Source organism: Trachurus japonicus, chromosome 1 (genome assembly GCF_045865225.1).
Source record: "Trachurus japonicus isolate A0001 chromosome 1, Traja_1.0".
Taxonomy (NCBI): domain Eukaryota; kingdom Metazoa; phylum Chordata; class Actinopteri; order Carangiformes; family Carangidae; genus Trachurus; species Trachurus japonicus.
The window spans coordinates 3,023,426-3,046,122 of record NC_140907.1 but is presented as its reverse complement, the minus strand read 5'-3'; the positions used below and the strand labels follow the sequence as shown (position 1 = coordinate 3,046,122).

Here is a 22,697-nt window from a genome sequence, read left to right as displayed (position 1 = left end):
ATCTCTATTACAATTCAAATTGAAGTCACCTATTTCAGATTTCAAGCCTTCAACTGTTAAACTATAAATATGCAGGATTTCTACATTTTCCTCAAACTTTTTATTAACATGTTTTACTTTTACCCTTCAGATATGATGTAGTTATTTTTAGTTAACTACTTCTGTATTATTCTACATTTGCAGATATTGTTTAATCTATATTATTAATGGTTCAAAAATGTTTTCAAACTGTTTTAAATGAATCTGAGTAGCAATTTCTTCATACTGATCTTCAACAATTCAAGTAATTTCCAACCATTTCATATTTTTTTCATCTCTTCAAGATTTCTTCAGCAGTTTCTCAACTTAATTCAGCATAGTTTCAACATTTATTCAGCTCATTCAGCTTCTTTCAGCATTCACCCGTATTTCCTTCAGGAAATGCATTCTCTAGTTATGATTGTTATTGTTATTGTAATGTTTAAATCTTTCATATTCTGTTGAAGTCTGGATGATGAACCTCTCTCAGTGTCTTTTACTTTGTAGGCTAATCCGGAAGTGCTCCTTGGTAGTTTACATTGTAGCTTTGAAGTAGCCGACTATATTATATGAAATTTCATTTCGATTCGATTGTACTTCCGGGTATAATTAGTGTAAATGTATGCCAGTGACATGCACATGAGCTGGTGTTAAAAAAGTCGTTTCCAGTCTCAACTTCCGGAAACGTTTTGTCAGTCAGTCGCGGACTGGACGGACTGGACGGACCGAGCGGAGCGGCTGGTCTGAGGTCGGACACTCGGATGAAAGCTGACCGCTGACCGGCTCTGCGTCTTACCATGGGCTGGAGATAAACACCGCAGAGTGAGTCACAAAATGGTCTCATAGTTTTTATTAATAGACCGAGACAGCGTCCTAGCGACGAGAGGACAGAGTTAAACTCGGCGGTGCATACACACACACATACAGCAGTTTGTGTTGAAGTCGCTCCTGAGCGCGCGCCGGTCAACCTGTACCTGTAATAACCATAGGTATAATAACCTGTTATTTCGCCAAACACATGTTTTTGCTCCACTGCACAGACCGTGTCGTGCATGTACAGGCCTTCAAGTCAGACGGGGCCACTCTGAAAAAAACGTCTCAACAACAACGACAGCCCCTGTTTGCATGTGTCATGAAGGAGGTCGACAGGGACACAGCTGTATCTTTTCTTATAATACAAACCAGACCGTGTCCTGCAGAGTTAAGTCATCTGGTTGATACAACTCAATTAACTGCAATAAGCTGTGGTTGGATTATTATGTTAGATAACCTCACCTCCATCCCCTGTGTTGTGGGACAAAATATCAGAAACTCCATGTAATACCTGATATCTAGGGGTTAACCAGGGTCTTGGATGATCACATCATTTAACAATGCCTATTGTAAATGTTTGCGTTAATTCAAACAAAAAGTGATTAAAGGAGTGTCAGAAGAAACAGAGAAACCTACACCACTCTGTGAAACAGTAAGGCTTCTATCACATTTTATCTTGTTAAAGGGATAGTTCACCCAAAATTCAAATTTCACTCATTATCTACTCACCCTCATGTCGACTAAGAGCTGTGAGAATTTTCAGAGTCCTCCGTGCCTTCTCTGAGTTACGGGGGGGTCCGCGCAGCAGTATTTGTCCATATAATGGTTGTGAATGGATACCAACTTTCTTAGTCCAAAAAGACACACCAAAAAACATCCAAATGCCTCCATACTGCTCGTCTGTAATGTCTCTCTTGTATTGAAGCCCCGACATGACAAATTGTTCCGCCGGTGATTTGCACTGACACAGGAAGAGCAGTGAACCGAGACACTGGGAGCTTCCGCTACAAACAAGCTTAAAATATAGACTTATTTAATTTTTTTCAGAACAATTTCTCATGTCGGGGCTTCAATACAAGACGGACATTACAGACGAGCAGGACTCACAAATTCTCACAGCTCTTTAGTTGACATGAGGGTGAGTAAATAATGAGTGAAATTTGAATTTTGGGTGAACTATCCCTTTAACTAAACTGATTTTACACGTTAAGGTCTATTTTTCAGGTCTGTTTAAGGAACTATAGCCTATGTGATAAAGTTATGAAAACGTTTTGTGGCATCAGCAGGAGTTGCATGAAGTTGTCTGGGGTTAAAGTTTATTTAAAGATGAAAAATCAGTTTATAGTAGCCTACCTGTAGTCTGCACCTCTCTGCTGCTTGAAGCTATAGTGCCATCAGGGGACATGAGATGTCACTGGCTTAAGATAGAAGAGTGTGTGAAAGAGAAAAGACAATATCTCTGGTTCTGCTTTTGATAAACAAACTGCCCATCCTAAACAGATGGTGGTATAGAAATGCAGTGCTAAATCCAGGGCCGTTGTATAGGGGAGAAAGGTGATGATAATTCTAGGGGCCCAGCGCCCAGTAGGGCCCACAAAAAACCCCAGTAGTCTAATCTTTGTATGACTGATTTATTCTGCATAAGACCCTGACTAATACTCATAGTAAATTAGCATCAAAACAAAGTTAATAAAACGTGATAATACGTATGCAGTCTAAGAAAAAAAGTGGAAAAGTCAGGGGGCAGGGGCCCACTTTAGTATTCTTTCAGGGGGCCCAGAATTCCTAGCAACGGACCTGGCTAAATCAGTGCTCTTTTCCCCCAGAATCCTCCTGTGATCCCTAAATTAAGAAGAGATGACAACTGCTTGACAAGTCTTTGAATTTGATTTCAAAGTGAATGTTTGAACTCTTGACCATCATGCGTAAATAAGATAAATGCATCAAGACTGTTGTGTTGAACTAACGCTCCTGTATCCTATGTACTGACTCAGAGAGGAAACAGGTATGGGAGACCGATGGACGTGGATCCCTCGGGCGCACTGCCAGGACAGCGAATCCTCTGTTCGAGAACAAGCGAGACAGAAGAGGTGGGCCAAACTGTTTGACCAGCTGGACCTCAACAAAGATGGACGCATCGACATCTCTGAGCTGCGGACAGGGCTGGCAGGCAGAGGGCTCTCCAGAAGATCCCTGGAGCGGGTAGGACAGTAGAGCACCATGCAGCTGTATAGTAAAACTGTGTTAAGCAACACACACAAAGAGATGATGACAGATTTGACCAGCCAAGAGGGTGGGAGTGGTACATGTTAAGAATCATTTCTTGTTAGACAACCTTTGTTCAAACTTGTGTGTGTCTGTGTGATAGTGGGCGGTTGTGTGTGGGGATTTGTTAAAGTAGAAGACCTAATGATCACTGGTCTCATCTCCTCTCACATCAAACATAAAGGTCTGCAAGATCTTTTCAGGTTTTCCTTATGTAACAGCTCTGATCTGCCTTCTTGTTTTTTGTGCATCAGCAATAGCCAAGAACATCAGCAGTTTAAAGGGATAGTTCAATATTTTGGCAAATTGGCCCATTGCCATTATCCCTGTAGTCATAGCAGTAGGTTCGTTACCTTTAATTGTCGGTGCAAGCTATTTTTAGAACGGTGGAGCAGAGCCGTGAGCTGTTTAGAGCTACACTACAGAGGCTCATGGGATTTCTTGGTTTCCCTCATCAAACTCATCAAATACTACACATGAATTTGTCTCGAAAACAACTCTGTCTCGTAACGTTCCGTTATGATCTCATAGCGTGCTGAATGTGCAGGTCACAACTTGTCCACAAGAGTGGAGTGTGTAGTTGTTGGATTGTGTATTTGATGAGGGAAACCAAGACATCCTGTTAGCCTCTGTATCGTAGCTCTGAGCAGCTCGCGGCTCTGCTCCGCCGCTCTGAAAACAGCTTGCATCGACAATAAAAGGTAACAAACCTACTGCTAATAGGGATTATGGCAATGGGCCAATTTTCCAAAATGTTGAACTATCCCTTAACTTAATAGTACATTCACACACAGTCAGTCTCTCTCCTCTCAGTCTGTTTGTTTTGGTGTGTGTGTGTGTGTGTGTGTGTGTGTGTGTTTGCCGCCATGAAGACTTCACTTCTGTCTGCCTCTCCCCTGTGTGTGTGTGTGTGTGTGTGTGTGTGTGTGTGTGTGTGTGTGTGTGTGTGCGTGTGTGGATATGTTAAACACAGCATGCCGTCTATTTTAGGGCAAGGAGCAGGACTTTGTAAGATGAGAGTGGTAACCTTTCTCTCAGCCCGACACTTGATCTCTTCACATTATAGATCTTTGTCCAAAATGTCAAACATTTCTACTGCTCCTTATTTGTGGAAAACAATTTCCATTTGCTATTTATTCATGCCACTCTCTTATGTGTAGTTTTATTTCCTGCAGCTCACAGGAGGGAAGCAGTGGGTTTGGATTATTGATTAAAGCTGTCTTTAGATGATAATTGAGATCTGTTTTGTTCTGTTTTCCACAACGTTTGTTAAAAACAGAATTTGTATTTTTCATATTATTTTTATAAATGCATTTGTATGTAATGATTTTATATCTCACAAGGTCTTTAATTACAGCATGAAAACAATTTGACCTTTAGTAATTAAGGAGACTTTGTATTTTTGTAACATTTGTTTTTGTAGTGTAGTTTTCTAGACAAATAGATTAGATTAAACCAGACTGTACACTTTTTTATGTAGGTCATTTCTCAAATACACAACTTGCTGTAGCATTATTTAACCAATAGATGGCAAAGTAGAGGTTTGTTTATAGACTGCAAACCTTGAGTGTAATCTTGATCTTGTGGTGTTTGGCAGCTCTCTGGGTCACATTTGTACTGATAGACGCAAATGTACTGTGTTGTACATAAGTAATCACAGACTGTGGTTACAGTAATCCAGTAGCATGATATGATGTCGGATGTTCCTAGTGTTAATTGGATGAAGTATATACAGTATGTGGCCCACAGCCAGTCAGAAAGAAAAGCCAAGCAGCTCTCACAACAGATACGTTTCTGACTTAAACTCATAAATCTTGTGTTTACAACCATATCACATCATGTACTTAACTTTGTTTCTTGTTTCTTTTTGTCCCACAGGAGAGATACACATTCATTTTTCATTGACTTGGCCGTCTGTGTTTTCAGATTGTGGAGACCGGAGACACCAACCAGGATGGAGTCCTGGACTTTGAAGAGTTCACACAGTATCTCCGCACCCATGAAAAGCAGCTCAAACTCATGTTTAGCAAGTTGGACCGCAACAATGACGGTCAGTTAAAGTCACACTTGAAATTAATTGTATTATTACTTCACCGTCTTTATATTGAGGGGGAAAAAAATCTACATATTGTCAGTTCTCATTGTTTGATTGGTGGGTATCTGCAGGACAGATAGATGCAGCGGAGATCCAGCACTGCCTACGCTCCATCGGTGTGAACATCAGCCATGAGGATGCCAGGAGGATTCTGTCAAGGTAAGATGGCCACATCCCTGGGCTTTGGGTCCTGATTAGATACATTTAACTTTCTGAATGCCAAAGATGTGGAGCCTATGTCAGGCTGGTAAACATCTACAAAATACAAGAAATTAAACTTTTATGTCTTGAAGATAACTTTACTTTTGCACATTTAGTTCCTGTGTTCGGTTGGATCAATGGTTGTGCTGCTGAATGCCCCAGTATCTAAACATGAGCATCATAGTTGCTATCGTCTGAAACTGTGATGAATTCTCAACCTAACATCATTTTTAACATCTTTTTCTGTTTTCTGTTTGTTCTGCAGTATTGACAAGGACGGTAACATGACTATTGACTGGAATGAGTGGCGAGACCACTTCCTCTTTAATCCTCTCACAAACATGGAGGATGTGGCGCGCTACTGGAAACGTTCAATGGTGAGGTTATTAATGTGCACACCTTCAACAAGAAAAGAATGTAGAGTTTTGTGTGCTCAACTTTGTCTGTCTTCCTCTGTCCCGTCTTCTTCTTTTGTTCATCTTATGAACTTATTCCAACCGTTGCTCCAGTAGATGCTGGACATAGGTGAGCAGCTCACTGTCCCAGATGATTTTACAGAAGAGGAGAGGAAGTCTGGGTACGTGTGGCGGCAGCTGCTGGCTGGAGCCATGGCTGGCGCTGTATCTCGGACCGGAACCGCCCCGCTGGACCGTCTCAAAGTCTTCAGGATGGTCAGTCAAGGACTCATTATGATATGGTCAGCCTGAACCAAGTGATCATACAGATGTTTCTGAGGATGTGTCCAGAGTTTCTGCCTCAGTCGGGCGTTGCTGCCTGCCTCACTCAAAATCTGAACCTTCTCGGCAGGTTCACGGCTCGTCTGAGTTTAAAGGGAACGTGCTGAGCAGTTTTCAGGCGCTGTTGAAAGAAGGAGGCCCGTGGTCCATGTGGAGAGGCAACGGTATCAATGTGCTTAAAATTGCCCCAGAGACTGCCATCAAGTTCACCGCTTATGAACAGGTGGAGTAGACAGCAGCTTAGCTTTTAACAGAAGGACTCCAGATAGTCACTGCTCTTAAAGGGATACTTCACCCAAAATTTTCTTTCTTTCAAAATTCTTTTTATTGAGTTTTCCTTGGATGCATTTCAACAGCGAATGTCAGGGCACAAAGGATTCACTTCAACACTTCAAAAAAACAATAAATAAAATAAATACATTTGTAAATATCAAAGTAAAAACAATGCCAAGATCATACAGAATCAAATCATACCAAAACAGTGCATGTTAAATAAAAATAACCATATTAAATAAATAGAAAAAAATTCACCAATTTTCTACTCATGCCAAGCCAAGGAAGGGTTTGGAGGACTTTTGGAGTGACACTTGGGTCAGTACGGATGAGCAGTATGGAAGTATTTGGATGTTTCATAGTGTGTGTTTTGGATGATTCAAAAGTGAACTCTATCCACCACCATTATATGAAAATCCGTTGCCAGCCGGACCCCCTCTGGAACTCCAAAAGTGTTTTGATAACTCTGAAAGTTCTCCAAACCCGTCCTTGGCATGACGGTGAGAAAATTGGTGAATTATCAGTTTTGGGTGAAATATCCCTTTAACCAGGAAACACTTGATAAAACCATAGGAAAACCACAATATGTATCTTTTAAAGCTGGTTTTTGTATGGATTGAAATATATGCCAACTTTTTTTTTTTTTCATGTCTTGCCTCACTCCCGAGTCCATGACCAGCAGATAGACACCATCCTTTCGACTGTGCGTGCAGCAACAAGGGAGATACGGGCAGAGCATAGACTGTAAAAAGAATGGACGTAGCGTCCGTGACGTCACCCATTGGTTTTGGGGAGTCGTTTTTGTGACTCAAATATGGCGGCCTGGACAGCGCCATGTTGGATTGGCCGGCCGAGAACCCGCCCACTGGCCTCGAAGCAGCCTGTCTCCGGAGCTGCTCGGACCTGTCACTCAACGTTTCCGCGCCCTAATTGGTCAGAATTTTAACCTTATAACAGTAAAACGGTAGAGTTAAAAAAAAAATTCACCCCCCTCAGAGTGTGTGCGGGGGTAGAAACTATCGATTGAGACGAAAAAACGTTCTGACACCAGGCTTTTAACATGTTTACTGAGGATGTAAAGTCGGCGATTTTAACATGGGGGTCTATGGGGAATGCTGCTTTCTGACACCAGCCCCCAGAGGAATTCGAGGGGATTGCAGTTTTTTGAACGCGGAAGTGAGCTTCACTTCTCAGACCGACAACTGCCCCCTTGGGGCAGAGCTGGCGCACTGCTAATTAGCTTAGCTCAAACGCTGGAAGTGTATAGGTAGTGTTAGCCTGCCTCCACCTAAAGTCATCAGAGAAACTCTTCAGCAACTCAACAAAATTGTAAACAGCTGGTATTTAGACAAATTAACGACACACTGCTGATCTAAACGGCTACTTTCTCACCTAAAAATGTTTGAAATGTTGATAAAGTGATATATTTACAGAGTTTAGAGCTAAAATGAAATCAGCTTCTGACTGCTGATTTCGGCTCAGGTAGGAGGCAGGCTAACACTACCTATGCACTTCCAGTGTGAGCTAAGCTAATTAGCGGTGCGCCAGCTCTGCCCGTATCTCCCTTGCTGCACGCACAGTCTAAAGGATGGTGTCTATCTGCTGGTCATGGACTCGGGAGTGAGGCAAGACACGAAAAAAAATGTTGGCGTATCCCTTTAATTAGGGAGCTTTAGCTCTGTTTTAGACACAGCCTGTCTAACTGTTCCCCTGTCTCAAGTCTTAATGCTACACCTAAGTTGTAGTCTTAACACTCAATAGATTGATACGAGGATGGTGCCAAACTTCTCTGACTCTCAGCTAGAAAACAAATTAATTTATTTCCCAAAATGTTTAAGTCTTCAACTGTTTTAGCGACATTCATTAATCCTTTCCAATCACTTTCATGGAATGATAAATAGTTTATTCATCATGATCATGCCAATTTCTCTAATTATGTTTCCATAACACTTTCTGTTGCTCCCCAACACTGTGTAGATAAAGAACGTGATACGTGGACACAAGGAAACAAGAAGTCTGAGGATCCATGAGAGGTTTCTTGCCGGCAGTCTGGCCGGAGCTATCGCTCAGACAGCAGTCTACCCAATGGAGGTAATATCAGGGTAATAGACAACTTAAATGATCATACGGGATTAGAAAAACATACAACCTGCCATATATGAGCAGTGAAATGATTGATTTCTTTGCTTCCTCTCATGTCTCTCCTGTTTGTTTTCCCTCCAGGTGCTGAAGACTCGTCTCACACTGAGAAAAACAGGCCAGTTCTCAGGAATAGCGGACTGTGCCAAACAGATCCTACAGAGGGAAGGTGTCTCAGCCTTCTACAAGGGCTATGTACCCAACCTGCTGGCTATTGTCCCGTATGCTGGCATTGACCTGGCTGTGTACGAGGTCAGTGAGACACAACAGCACTCAGTTCGCATAGCAATTATCACCATCAAGTGTTGATCATCCTGTCACTCTACACACTCGTTTTATTCTCCAGACTCTGAAGTTCACGTGGCTGAACAGGAACAGGGGTCTAGCTGATCCAGGGGTCATGGTGCTGGTCGGCTGTGGTGCCGTCTCCAGCACCTGTGGACAGCTGGCGAGTTACCCACTGGCACTGATCCGCACCCGGATGCAGGCACTGGGTAAGGGTCGTACTAGAATGAATACACAAGAAAATAAATGCAATATAAAGTGTCTTAGTGCAGAGGCAACTTAAGCCCACGCAAGCGACAATCGGAGCTGGAGGCTTCGCTGACTTATTCAGGGTTTTCCTCTAATTTGTTACCTGTTTTACAAGTAAAAAGAAGCTCTTTCAAGTAGAAAACGAATAAACTATGCATAAAGGACCATGCCACACTGCAAACACTCAAAATCTTTCCAAGAATATTTGTCCTTTTTCTTGTCAAAATGTCTCATTTCTAGTCAAAACTAATCTCTTTCCACTTAAAATAAGACTCATCACCTAAAAATGAACTTGTTTTTAGATAGTTTTCACTTGTTTCAAACAGATATTCACTTGAAATAAGTAGAAAAATCTGCCAGTGAAAGCAAGTTTTTTGTGCTTGTAATAAGGAAGAAAAAGTTGCTCCACTATCAGATTTTTCTACTTATTTCAAGTGAAAATATACTTGAAAGAAGACAGAAAGTGTCTAAAAACAAGCTACTTTTTATGTGATGAGTCTTATAGTATAATGAGATTTGTTTTGATTAGAAATTACATTTTGACTAGAAATAAGACAAATATTCTTGGTAAGATATTTGAGTTTTTGCAGTGCAGTGATTTTTATCCTCAGTTTCCAATGCATACTAAAACATCGATTTCATAACTCTGAGCCATTGGTTTCATTTCAGTTTGGCATGAGAACCAACTAGTCCAAAGTGAAAAACCAATAGGCTTTATGCACAGCTCTACTACTTCCTGAACTTGACAGGCTCCTTTACTTCCTGACTTACATTATTGGACAAACTGATTAACCCAGGTGTGTCTGACCATTGTTGTGAGTTCAGACACACCTGGATTAATCAGTTTGTCCAAAAATGTAAGACAGGAAACAAAGGAGCAGCATTAAGTTCAGGAAGTAGTGGAGCTGGGGAGCTGGAGCCAATCCCAGCTGATAAAGGCTGAGGGCGGGGTACAGCTGACATATAGAGATGAACAACCTCACTCACTCACATTCAAACCTGTGAGCAATTTAGAAACATTAATTAACTGTGCATGTATTTGGTCTGTGGGAGGAAGCTGAAGATCTCAACATGGACACTGTGAAAGGGATGAAGATTAAACGTAAAGTTAATGATGCGACTCGTAATGTAATGTAATGTAAATGAATGATAAAGGCAACTAAATGTTTATTGTGAGTGATGTGTCTTAAAGGGATAGTAGCATTTTTTAAAGTGGGGTTGTATGATCTACAAATAGCCCCTAAGTACCTACTTTAATTGCAGTAGCAGACTCTCTACACTCCTCCCGTTAGCAACGCCAGCCCATAGCCCTGCCCAGAGATTTACAACATACATTGTTGTGAATGGACCCAAAGAAACGGCCTATTTTCACGGCCTAAAAGAGGTTTTACGTGAAAAAAAAATACACAGTTCCATTGTTTGCTATAATATAATTTTTTCCAGCCCCTCAAAGTGCAGGAAAAACACAGTTTTTATTAGGAGCTAACCAACTGCTGATCGGCGGGCGCTAACCCTGGGCCGGAGAGATACGTGAGTTGGTTAGGTCCAAATAAAAACTGTGTTTTTCCTGCACTTTGAGGGGCTGGAAAAAATTATATTATAGCGAACAATGGAATTGTGTTTTTTTTTTCAGGTAAAACCTCTTTTAGGCCGTGAAAATAGGCCGTTTCTTTGGGTCCATTCACAACAATGTATGTTGTAAATCTCTGGGCAGGGCTATGGGCTGGCGTTGCTAACGGGAGGATTGCAGAGAGTCTGCTACTGCAATTAAAGTACTTAGGGGCTATTTGTAGATCATACAACCCCACCAAAATGATACTATCCCTTTAACCAAGCATCAGGCCCCTCTCACAGTTAAATTAATGTAAACCAATGTGTGACTTCCATTCTTATTATATAAATGTTTGTCAGCTTTTTACTCCCACATCATCTGTATCTCCTCAGGAAGACCACAAGATGTGGCTGAATACTGAGAGATCTTTTGTCTCCAGTGTCACACTCAGGGAATAATAGGCATTTGAAATTTGATAGCAGTAAAAGTAATAACAAACACCAGATTGTTTACCGCATTTTTAAGGAATGAGCTACAAAAGACAAAATCACAAGGATAGTCCATGAACAAATCAGGAGAAACCGACACTGTCCCGAGGGAATATGACCTCTTTTAGGTTAAGCACTGGATAACCACAGTGTGGCAGAGTTGGGCCTTTGTCTAGTGAGAAAGCTGAACTTTGTACTGAAGCCTGTTGTGTCTGCTCAGCTTTAGAGAAAGGAGCCCCCAGACCCTCCATGTTGGCCTTGCTTCATAACATCGTGAGCCAGGAGGGCGTGGCTGGACTCTACAGAGGGATTTCCCCCAACCTGCTGAAAGTGATTCCTGCTGTCAGCGTGTCCTATGTCGTCTACGAATACACAAGGATAGTCCTGGGAGTGGACATTGAGGGTAGGAGGGCCGGGAAAGGGAAGGGGTAATAAAACAATAGGTGATTTGGGGAGTGGCTTTTTTATCTCCAAGCAAGTTCAGCTCTGCAGTTGCATGAGGAAATGGGCCTTGAGAATGGAGAATAAACTATGACAGTCTCACACTGGGATGACTACACCTGAACTGGCAGCTGCTGTGGAGGAGTTACAAGTGTGATACAACAACGCACTGCAGCGCATGACAGCAGTTGCGTTAAAGCTAACCAATTAACCTGCTGCTGCTGCTGCTGCACTGGCTTGGACGGATGGACACGTGCATGAACTTGCCTGAAAACAAACAGGTAAAAAGGTGCAACCAAACCTGGAAACCATGTTACATTCCTACAGCATTATTCTTTCTCCTAGGTGATATATAGAGAAGAGAAGGGACTGATAGGAGGATTGATCCGATTTCCTGTTCTCTAAGTGGATCCTGGAGTGGCTGCAGAAGTTACAGAGTCAGGATTTTTGATTGACATGTCTGAAACAGATGCTACAAATTCTTAAGGACAGCGACACTTACCAAAAACACAGGAAGTAATTGCTGAAATTATTTCTTGAAAGATCACATGGACACAACTGAAATGGAAAATGGTGAAAACAGGAAGAGATACCTCTCGTTCTTAGAAGTATTATTACTACTGAGCAAAGCAATATACGTCCCTATCTTTTGCAAGAAGATAACTGCCAAAGCCATATCAAGACGCACAGAAGATTCAATTTAACCTTGTATGCACAATGCTTGTGTTATTTAAGTCTTTCTATACTGCAAAGTGTTTGTTTTCTGATGTTTGAAAAACACTAAAGGGTCCAGTGCCACATAGTATTTCCATAAGCTGTATGAGCACAGTGTGCAGCTTTAACATTATAGTTAAGACATATTAGTCTCCGTCTGTATCATGAAACCATCAGAAATGCCATTTAAAGCCGGTGAATTATTTTTGTGATGTGTCTATATTTATTATGGAAAGTGCAAATGTATTCACGCATGACGCTACTTCTGTTAAATACATGCTTTTAGTTTCAACTGTAAGTCACACAGGTCAAAATTGAATAAAACCACTGCACTAATGCTGCCTCTTTGTCCTCATGAAAATATTGATGGGTGGTCACTCAGATCTTTTGCTAAGTTTTATAATCAGTGGTTAATACAATTACAATGATAGCCACTATTGTTATTAGTAACATCTCATCTGCAGTTTGACCTCATTTTACCAACAAATATGATTAGAAAGGTGTTTTGCCAGTGTTTCAATATGGATCTAAGTTTCCTGGATAGAATTGTAGAGTTATTACTAGTTTAGGGAAGAGAGGCACTGATCAATTGGTGCATATCCAGTTAATTCATTCTGATGCATGCGTGTTAATCCAGGTCTAAATCTGAGTCATCAAAGAAGAATTCAAGTTGAGTCCTCATTACTTATCAAGTTATAACAGTACCTGTCCAAGTTATCATGGCTGAGTGTGAGTCAATATGTGCTCCAGTGCTACACTCAGTCAAAGAGCTGATGAACAAAACGATTTACACTGAACATAGATTACACACACACACACACACACACACGTGACTATTATAGACTCTTGGGCATGCACAGGCTAGATTCTGATTCCAAGTAATCAGTGATCAGTCATCAGACTGGAATAATTAAGTAAAAATTATTTTTTCCTATCACACTACAACAAACAAACTGAAGAATGAAAGTGACAGATAGGTCACAAACCAGAGAGACTATCAGTCACCTCAGAGCATCATGAATATTTCACACCTAAAAATGTGTTTGTAGAAAGTTTTTCTTTATTCATGTAGTAATTATAAAGCAAACGATGCATCAGATACATAAATAAATGGTGGGTATCAAGACAAATAAGTCAATGTTAGTCATGCTGATTTGGTCAAACCATAACCTAGAGTTAATGTGATGAAGTCTGTCATAACAAAAAAAAAATAAAAATGCAACAAGTCTTATTGTACATGAACTCCTTTGGTGCACACCCCCCACCCTCCGATCATAGCCTTTTTATACACAGTCTAGACTTGAACCCATGCTTGAACCGTGTCCTGTGTGTAGGCTACTCCAGGCCAGGCGGTGGGGGTGTTTCCTCGGTACAACAGCGACTGTCAACCTGCATCAATGTAAGGAAGAAGAAGAGGAAGAAAACCCGGGGGGAGCGGCACTGATTGGTTGTTTTAAGCAGGGAAGTTTGCCGGCGTGGTTCACATTGGTGTCCCCCCCGCTGCCTTCCTTTTTAGCCTTCCCGCTCCTGCGCAGCTCGACCCGGCCGAAGCCATCCAGCCTGCCCCCGGTGAGTCTCGCCCCTTGTGAGCAGCATGTCTGAATACGGCGGTCTGCCGACCAACGGAGTCGGCGCTGGGATGAAAAATGACGCCTTCGCTGATGCCGTACAACGAGCCAGACAGGTGAGCGAAGAGCCCGGGCAGCGAGAGGAGAGGACCGGGCTGCTAGTTAGCTCCTCCGGGGAGCCGCGGCTAGCTCAGCGATAACCCGTGACGGCGGCTGGAGGTTACCAGCTAGCCAGCTAGTTAGCCGGTAGCGGTGCTCTTTATTCGTCCAACCCGCTCTCGGAGGGGTCCGTTGAGCGGGTCTGTGAGCTGCACCGAGCAGCGATGTAGGTCACTCTGTCATGTAAATATAATTATTACCGTCAGCTGGACCCGGGAGGTGAATGGACTAGCCGCTAGCTAAGTTAGCTCGGGTAGTAGTTAGGCATGGTTAACGCTAACTAGGACACCGAGCTGCGTCCTCTGCGTAGGAAACACAATATTAGTCAGCTTTAGCAATTAACGACAACGCCACGACGTTACAACTGTATTAAAAGCACCATTAACTGACTGCACTGAGGTACACGAATAGCAGCATGTGAACAAAATGTTGTTCATGACAGTGGAGGAGTAAAAGTTCAGTACCTGGAGGCTATGTCTTTTACAGTGTGACGCTACACCACCACACAGGGCTTTGCAGTCATCAAGGTTAGGGTAATGATTGTTTTCTACCAGACTTGGCGTAATGAATTAGTCTGTGAAGTGTACAAAATGGTCTGCACAACTGTTGTGTGAGGAGCATCCTCCAACCGTGTAGATTAGTTAGGATGAAACAGAGGAAAGGCCGCTGAGTTTGTCATCTGAGACTCTGGGACTAGAGAGACAATGGCTTTGGCTTTGAATAATCTAAATAGGTTAATTAATCATCAAGGTCTTTGCATATTAATGGTTTTTATATTGACTGAACGCTGAAAGCACTGGTCTTATTATGGCTGTATCAGATTATATCATCCGCACATTTACTAAATAGAAATGAATGCATTCCCCCTCCACTTCTGCTATCATTCTGTTAAGGGTCAGAGTGATGTAGAGACGGATGATTCATGACTTAATATCTGGTACCAGTGAAGCTTCAAAAGTATTGTAACCTACACTTTCTTACTGTCTTTAAATTGCATCCTCTTTGCCTGATAAGTACCCACCACCACTACACTCCCAATTATACATGTATTGTAGTCACAGTTTTTTCCCCCCCCTATATTTTTCAATTGAGTTGCTCATGGTTTTGAAATGCTCTACAAAAAGATGCATCCCTGAGAGTTCTTCATTATTTCAGAGTGTATTGCAGAAGCTTCATCCAGTGTTCACCTCTTTCCAGATTGCAGCTAAAATTGGTGGAGACGGCGTTCCCACTCCGAGTAACAACGGAGGAGCTGAGAGTTACCCATTCCCAGCACAGAAACGATCCTTGGAAGAAGCAGGTAATAAATCAGCACCAACGGCCACTTGGTCTGCATTTGTTCAGCCACATTGTAACACTAACTCTTTAATCCCCTCCCTGTTTATTTTTTATAAATATTGTTTTTCTTTTTTTTGTTTTCCCAGATGAACCTGATGCCAAGAAGATAGCACCACAGGGTGAAAGAGACTCTGGATTATGTACGTTAACCCTAATACCCACATTGGTCCTATTACACACACACTCGCTTGACTGAATTCCCAACCACTCACCAGTTTTCCTTCTTTTCCAGCTATTGGAGCTCAGCTGGCTGCCCTGTCCCAACAAAGGTACAGGACTATTTTGGAATCTTTCTTTGATACAAACATTTTTTGACCTCTTATGATTCTGACAGACAAGGTCCTTTGTATAATATATCTTTTTTTTTTTTTTTTACCTATCTACAGCGTCAGGCCCTCCACATTGTCAGAAGAGTACAAAGTGCCTGATGGCATGGTCGGTCTCAGTGAGTACATACACATACGTTTCCTAAACTAACGTAGAATGCCTGCATCGCTGATTACGGTCTAAAACGTGTACGTCTTCTCTGTCATCCCTGAAGTCATCGGTCGAGGAGGTGAACAGATTAACAAAATTCAACAAGACTCCGGCTGCAAAGTCCAGATTGCTCATGGTGAGCTGTTTGTTAAGCCCATATTCACAAAATCAGCAACATATAATGGGCTTTCCAGCTGCTATTGGATTAACACACATTTTCATATGAATCCACAGACAGTGCTGGTCTTCCTGAAAGAAGTGTGTCTCTGACGGGGTCACCAGATGCCATACAGTAAGTTTGTTTTCATGTTTAGAGCAGTGGATTTATTTTTTTTATGTCCATATTTATGAGGTCAAGTAGCATCTCATTTTTTTTTTTTTAATTGATTAAGTTGTGATTTTTTCAATTTGATAAACAACACAAATACTGATTGTTAAAAATACATAAAACTACCCCAGGAGACAGACAGGGTAAAAAAAATAAAAATAAGCCCCTGCTCTTAAAGAATAGACGATATTAGAGTTAACATGACAACAAGTGCCAGCCAGAAAATATAACATACCATATATGTTCCTGCATCCACCAGCAGGCATGCACTCATGATACTCAGATATTGTGTGCTCACACATACACTCCTGAAACTACATGTTTAATGAAATGATGAAGTTCATCTTTGGTTTAAGGCTTAAGTTAGATTTAGAACATTTTATAACCATTTGCTGTTTACTTGAATGATGGTGTAGACTTCTTCCTGAGTTTCGCATTAAAGGCAGAACTTGCGGTTTGTACAAAAGATCATTTGCCAAGAGTTAAACCACAACCATGTTTCTTAACTTACTCCTAATCATTTCTACAACCAAAACTTACTAAATAAAATAAAATACAAGGATTTTGTTTGACTGCTAAAAATAGAGTTGGTTTATGATACAGAAAGCAGCATCGTCAGCTTCAGGCAAAGTGTATTGATCTCTGTGTTTGCAGTGTGAATTTTAAAGTGCATAAACACCAAGAAGGCAGTCTTAAGTTTTGAGTTTGAACAAACAGGAAAAATATTTAGATGAACCTGTAACAACACCATTCCCTGAATGTCCCTTTTTTTAAAAGACAACAAACAAGCTTGTTTTAAAGTTATACCATCTGCTAAAATTTAATTTAAAGCCTGTCAGACTCATTAAGATCTCCTAGTATTTATTTTTGCACATTTATCCAAAGTGCTGCCAGTTTAAAACTGCAGCTGCCTGCGACTGTGACATACGGTAGGTACAGTTGGAGCTGCTGGCAGATTAGTGTGACCCACTAACTAAATTAATCATATGCGTTTTGGACTTGTTTTTCTTAATCGTATGGGCAACTTACTTTACTCCCAGGAGAGCCAAAGCACTTATCGATGACATAGTGTCCAGAGGTCATGAGTCGTCCAACAACAACAACGGGCAGGCAGGCTCCATGCAGGAGATGATCATCCCTGCAGGCAAGGCTGGCCTCATTATAGGAAAAGGAGGAGAGACCATCAAACAGCTACAGGTGAGAATTAAACGGCGTCTTATCTCTACTGTACAAATATTTGACATTGATTTGGAAAGGGGTCTGCTGATTTTTATGAACTGTGAAGCCTAATGCAAATAGTCAAGTGTGACATGCTTGTAGAAAGAAAAGGTCAATATGCTGCGTCTCTGTAATCAATGTAACGCATCTCTCCTACAAATTTCTAGGAGCGAGCCGGAGTTAAAATGATTCTTATTCAAGATGGATCCCAGCCACCTAACATAGATAAACCCCTGCGCATCATCGGAGACCCTTACAAAGTGCAGGTACCTTAAAGTTCTAGTAAAGAGGAAAATGCATAGCACTTGTCTTTGTCCTTTTTCACCATCTCACCATGATTACTTTGATGTTATATTCGTAGCAAGCAAAAGAGATGGTCAATGAAATTCTACGAGAAAGGGATCACCCTGGCTTTGGAGACAGGAATGAGTACGGCTCAAGGATGGGAGGAGGAGGAGGTGGAGGAGGAGGAGGAGGCGGTGGCATTGATGTAAGTGTTTAAATATGAAATGTGGCTAAATGGACAGGGTGGTTTATGCTTGCTGTGATTTTGATGGACACTTGTTTTTAATTCTACAGATAGCGGTCCCCCGCCACTCTGTGGGAGTCGTGATTGGACGTAATGGGGAGATGATTAAAAAGATCCAGAGCGATACCGGTGTGAAAATACAGTTTAAACCAGGTGAACACTACAAACATTTTGGAATACTATACATAAATAACATAATTTCATCATGTCTTGAAACTATAATAAAACAACATAGGATTTTAAATGCCAATAAATAACACTGCTTTAGCTTTTTGGTACCAAACCTATGAAGGATGATGGATGCTTTGGACATTTCCACCTGTTGGTTGGCAAGAAAAAGTCATATAGTTTTAATTTCTGGTCTTCAGTGTATTGTGTTGTGTTGCCACATCTCTTCAGCTTGTAAACATCTGCTGCTGCTATGACTGGTATTTAGAAATCTGGTTCTTTTGTGGTTCAGTTTGTGTGTTTGCCCTCAGTTGTGAGCGTGCCTGTCCCTTTCTTTCTTTACAGACGATGGAACAGGTCCCGATAAAATAGCCCATATCATGGGTCCACCTGACCAGTGTCAGCATGCTGCTTCAGTCATCACTGACCTGCTACAGAGCATCCGTGCCAGAGAGGAGGGTGGGCAGGTGAGTACAAAGACCAGACTTGATCTTGATGTCTAGGTTAAAGGAGAATTCCGGTCATTTTTGACCCCTAAATCGTTTTCCTGATGGTCACCCAGTGTTGGGGGGGAGGAAAAACGCGACTAAAATTGATGCAGGCAAACTGGAGTAACACCATGGCTAGACGGCACTACGGATAGCGACAACGCTAACCTATGGGGGCAATTCTTTCAACCACAACAAACACTCAAAAAACAATCAAATATCTATGGTACATATTCATATAGTGTACAGTATAAACAGTATAAACTTTGTGTTTTTGCATGTAGTCACTCACCTCAGCCGAACTCTGAAACATCCTGGAAAGACATTACTATCCGATCACAGAGCGCCTGCTCTCCCCGCCACAGAAACTAACACTTTGTCCTTGTTGTGATGATTTCTTTACGAAAATAAACGGTCAAACATTGCAGTGGTAATGCCCAAAATATTTCAGACCATTTATTTTTTTTATGAGTTCAGTGGTGTGTCGTAAGGATTCCAGTCATGTACCATAGATATTTGATTGTTTTTTGAGTGTTTGTTCTGGTTGAAAGAATTGCCCCCATAGGTTAGAGTTGTCGCTATCCCTAGCGCCATCTAGTTTGCCTGCATCAATTTTAGTTGCATTTTTTGCTCCCCCCAACACTGGGTGACCATCAGGACAACGAAAAAGGAATTCTCCTTTTTAATGTCACAACACAAGGACTTTTTTTTTTATCACTTAGATTTTTATTGAGTTTTCACATATAGGCAAAAAACAATACAACAAACAAGGTACAAGTTTAACATACTGTCTGGAGATGCTACTGTTCAGTCCACTGTTCCATTTAGCATTCGTTCAGTTGGTGTCACGTCTCATGAACACAAGGACTTTTTAACCTTACATGTGGTTTGCTTCCTCCAAAGGGCCCCCCAGGTCCTGGTGCTGGGATGCCACCTGGTGGGCGGGGTAGAGGCCAGGGCAACTGGGGTCCTCCAGGAGGAGAGATGACCTTCTCCATCCCTGCTCACAAATGCGGGCTTGTCATTGGCCGAGGAGGAGAGAATGTGAAGTCCATCAACCAACAGACTGGTGCATTTGTGGAAATATCTCGTCAGCCACCTCCAAACGGCGATCCAAACTTCAAACTGTTCATCATCCGAGGGTCCCCACAACAGATTGATCATGCGAAACAGCTCATAGAAGATAAGATTGAGGTATGTTCAAGTTGAGGTGCAAGAAATGATACTTGATTCAAACATCTGTATGGCATTCAATGGACTCGTCTTTGAATGGGCTCCCTCCTGTTTTTCCTTAGGCTCCTTTATGTCCAGTTGGTGGTGGTCCTGGTCCAGGAGGCCCAGGTGGTCCAATGGGTCCCTATAATCCCAATCCATATAATGCAGGGCCTCCTGGTGGTGCTCCTCAGTAAGTACAACCCACAAAAAACACGTCAATGCAGAATTTTAGACTTTGCTCCAGCTGTGATTGACTGATATAAAGTAGTTTGATTACTAAACTGCACCTGTCCTTCTCTGCAGTGGGGGTTCACCCGGTGGTCCCCAGTACTGTCCTCAGGGTTGGGGAAATACCTACCAGCAATGGCAAGCCCCAGGTCCTCATGACCCGAGTGAGTGTGTCCACTTACTTCCATTCTCCACCAATGTGTTTCCATACTCAATCTCAAAAGCAATGAAGTTTGTTTTTTATCGTTACAATGTACTTTTGTAAATGGTTCCAGACATAAAAAGTTGATTTTCATTATCTGAGTTTTCCCATCCCCTTAATAGGTAAAGCGGCAGCGGACCCAAACGCAGCATGGGCAGCATATTATGCACAGTACTATGGGCAGCAGCCAGGGGGGGCGATGCCAGCCCAGGCTCCAGGAGCTGCTGCAGCAGCAGCACCTGGGGACCAGAGCCAAGCAGCACAGGCCGCTGGAGGACAGCCAGACTACACAAAGGCTTGGGAGGAGTACTATAAGAAGATGGGCATGAGTAAGTGGCATATACAGAGATGATGGTTTTTGTTTTTCTCAGAATGTGTTGGTGTGTATGTGTGAGTAAATGGTAAACTTTCAAATTATTCAGTTTTAGCCAGTAAGACTTCAGAGTTTGATATTAATTGCAACATATCACTTCAAACACATTAACAGATCCACAGAAACCCTTAAAGGTGTACAGAAAAGAAAAATGGATGTGATTCCACTCTGGGTCTTAAAATTAGTGTAATAACTCATCTATCAGACGATGTAGCACAAACTTTGTGCAAAATTCTATTTTCGAGTAAATCCGGGATGAAAGTGTGGTAGTTTTTTTCGCATTAGATAATGCAGGTGCACAAGCAGTCAGCCTGCTCACGATTTATCAGCCACTGATATTGGATCTGTGATCCGTCAATCAAACGCCTGAGACACACACACACACACCGAGCTCGGTCTCGCCCCAAACATTGAATATCTCGCCCGCTCCATAACGACCAATCAAATTCGCTATCCTTACTTGAGTAAACTCGTGGAAACTCGTAGAAGGAGGCGCGACAAACAGGACAAACGGCCGTTTCTGAACACCTTTTAAAAACAGCAAAGTATCAACTTGTTCGCTGAATTACATGTCTGTATTTGTAATAATAATCATTCATCGAGTAGTTTTCTGCAAAATGATTGCAGAGGTTGGATAAGTGTATGCAAATAACAAGTGTGTATGTATGTTTTTCCAGGCCAGCCAGCTGGAGGGGCAGCAGCTGCTCCAGGAGCAGCAGCCGCAGCGGCAGCCGCAGCAGGAGGAGCTGCTGCTGCTGGAGGCCAGCAGGACTACAGTGCAGCCTGGGCCGAGTACTACAGACAGCAGGCTGCCTACTATGGACAGACAGGGCAAGCACCTGGACAGGCAGCTGGTCAACAGCAGGGACAACAGGTACCAAATGCATAGCCAGTGTTGTATTTTGTAGCTGCCAAGATCTATAATTTCAGTGGAAGCAGTGTTGTTGGTCACCCTTTTTGGCCAAAGTTTGCAGTTTTTGCAAACTTTGGACAGTTTTGTACCAATATTTGATGGGTCGGCCCTCAGGCTGTAGTTTGCCCATGCCTGAGTTAGAATAATCAGATTATTGTCAGAGTGTGATGTTAAGATAATAGTCACATTTTCTTATAAAGTCTTGCTCAATTACATTATGTCTGATTTCTCGTTTCAGGCCCAGTAAACAAGTGGTTGGACGGTATATTGGACGGTTTCAATGGTTCCCTGGACTTGTTTGATTTTTCTGTCAAGAGAATTCTTTTTTGGCTTTAATAAGACAAGACCATGGTTTACTCATCCACCCAGACATTTTCTATTCCAAACTTCCTTGTTTGTTTTTTAAGTCAAATTTGAAGAAATGTAAAAAGGGAATTTGACCATGCATTGAACAAAGCACTAAACTACTTTTGGTTACTATTCAGTTTGCCCCTTCACCTCACCCACACCTTGTAATACATCTTGAGAGTTTTTTAAAAATGTGAAATAATAAGCATTTTGCTTGTAAGCTAGCACAATAGCATCTCAACACTGACTCACACTTAGTGGTTTTCCCCTTCAATTTCCTGAGGGTAAAAACTATCAAGCAGTATTTTGAATATATTCAAGAAAAATTATGTTTGTATCAAAGACAATTGCAACGTTTTGGTCCTTTTTTCTTATTCTTGGTACTTCTTTTTTTTTCTTTTTCTTTTTTTTAAACTTCATTTTTAAAAAAGCATTCCCAGTGTTTAAGTTGCAGGTGTATTTTTCCCTGCTACCATTATTTCTTATTTTGATTTTATGCATTGTAATTATTTTTCCTCCAGGGGGTTGTGTGTGTCTGTATACAGTGTATGCTACTGAACAGAAAACGTGTGGCTGTAATAAGGCACTAACTGTCCTACAGTGTGTGTAGGTTGGTTGTGTATGCATGTATGTGTTTGTGTGCTTGACTGTCCTCTGTTTAATTTACGAGATCCCCCCCCCTCCCCCAGTAGATTCTGTTATTGTATGCTGATTTTTTTCTGTTATTTTTTTACAACTTGTTTTTAAATAATTAAAATAAAAACATTCAAATTACCAGTGTCTTCATCACCAGCATTGTGTTTGGGAGTTTGTTTTAGCATAATTGTTTTAAGACATATCGAATCAAGACACACACAAAAAAAGAGGAGTCTTTT

At 41.7% G+C, this 22,697-nt stretch overlaps 2 protein-coding genes across 3 annotated transcripts; both read left to right on the top strand.

The window, feature by feature from the left end:
• The first annotated feature begins 609 nt into the window (after positions 1–609).
• Positions 610–13,482, top strand: LOC146991151 (mitochondrial adenyl nucleotide antiporter SLC25A24-like). 2 transcript variants are annotated; one of them, XM_085782926.1, is made up of 12 exons: positions 610–840; positions 2,826–3,033; positions 5,023–5,146; positions 5,263–5,350; positions 5,658–5,769; positions 5,905–6,063; positions 6,200–6,352; positions 8,380–8,493; positions 8,626–8,793; positions 8,888–9,035; positions 11,336–11,518; positions 11,902–13,482. In XM_085782926.1, the coding sequence occupies exons 2-12, from the start codon at positions 2,839–2,841 to the stop codon at positions 11,910–11,912; spliced, it is 1,455 nt and encodes a 484-aa protein (XP_085639052.1). In that variant the 5' UTR covers positions 610–840; positions 2,826–2,838; the 3' UTR covers positions 11,913–13,482. The 2 variants fall into 2 exon arrangements, with proteins under 2 accessions (XP_085639052.1, XP_085638962.1); XM_085782836.1 differs by lacking the exon at positions 11,902–13,482 and having other exon boundaries at positions 626–840; positions 11,336–11,695.
• A 350-nt stretch (positions 13,483–13,832) lies between these two features.
• khsrp (KH-type splicing regulatory protein) lies at positions 13,833–22,596 on the top strand. Its single transcript, XM_085781372.1, has 18 exons — positions 13,833–13,954; positions 15,195–15,297; positions 15,422–15,475; positions 15,568–15,604; positions 15,722–15,780; positions 15,877–15,948; positions 16,047–16,104; positions 17,181–17,337; positions 17,526–17,624; positions 17,720–17,848; positions 17,938–18,040; positions 18,401–18,522; positions 19,447–19,737; positions 19,839–19,948; positions 20,062–20,150; positions 20,311–20,517; positions 21,239–21,435; positions 21,713–22,596. The coding sequence occupies exons 1-18, from the start codon at positions 13,865–13,867 to the stop codon at positions 21,719–21,721; spliced, it is 1,986 nt and encodes a 661-aa protein (XP_085637498.1). The 5' UTR covers positions 13,833–13,864; the 3' UTR covers positions 21,722–22,596.
• The last annotated feature ends 101 nt before the right edge of the window (positions 22,597–22,697 follow it).

What these genes read in the sequence shown, in the direction of transcription:
- LOC146991151 (XM_085782836.1), top strand. Translation starts at nt 2,839, where the DNA reads ATGGGAGACCGATGGACGTGGATCCCTCGGGCGCACTGCCAGGACAGC. An exon ending in GCCAGGAGGATTCTGTCAAG is followed by an intron (nt 5,351 to 5,657) that starts GTAAGATGGCCA and finishes TTTGTTCTGCAG; the next exon opens with TATTGACAAGGACGGTAACA. An exon ending in CACCCGGATGCAGGCACTGG is followed by an intron (nt 9,036 to 11,335) that starts GTAAGGGTCGTA and finishes GTGTCTGCTCAG; the next exon opens with CTTTAGAGAAAGGAGCCCCC.
- khsrp (XM_085781372.1), top strand. Translation starts at nt 13,865, where the DNA reads ATGTCTGAATACGGCGGTCTGCCGACCAACGGAGTCGGCGCTGGGATG. An exon ending in AGACCATCAAACAGCTACAG is followed by an intron (nt 17,338 to 17,525) that starts GTGAGAATTAAA and finishes ACAAATTTCTAG; the next exon opens with GAGCGAGCCGGAGTTAAAAT. An exon ending in CCCAGGTCCTCATGACCCGA is followed by an intron (nt 20,151 to 20,310) that starts GTGAGTGTGTCC and finishes TCCCCTTAATAG; the next exon opens with GTAAAGCGGCAGCGGACCCA.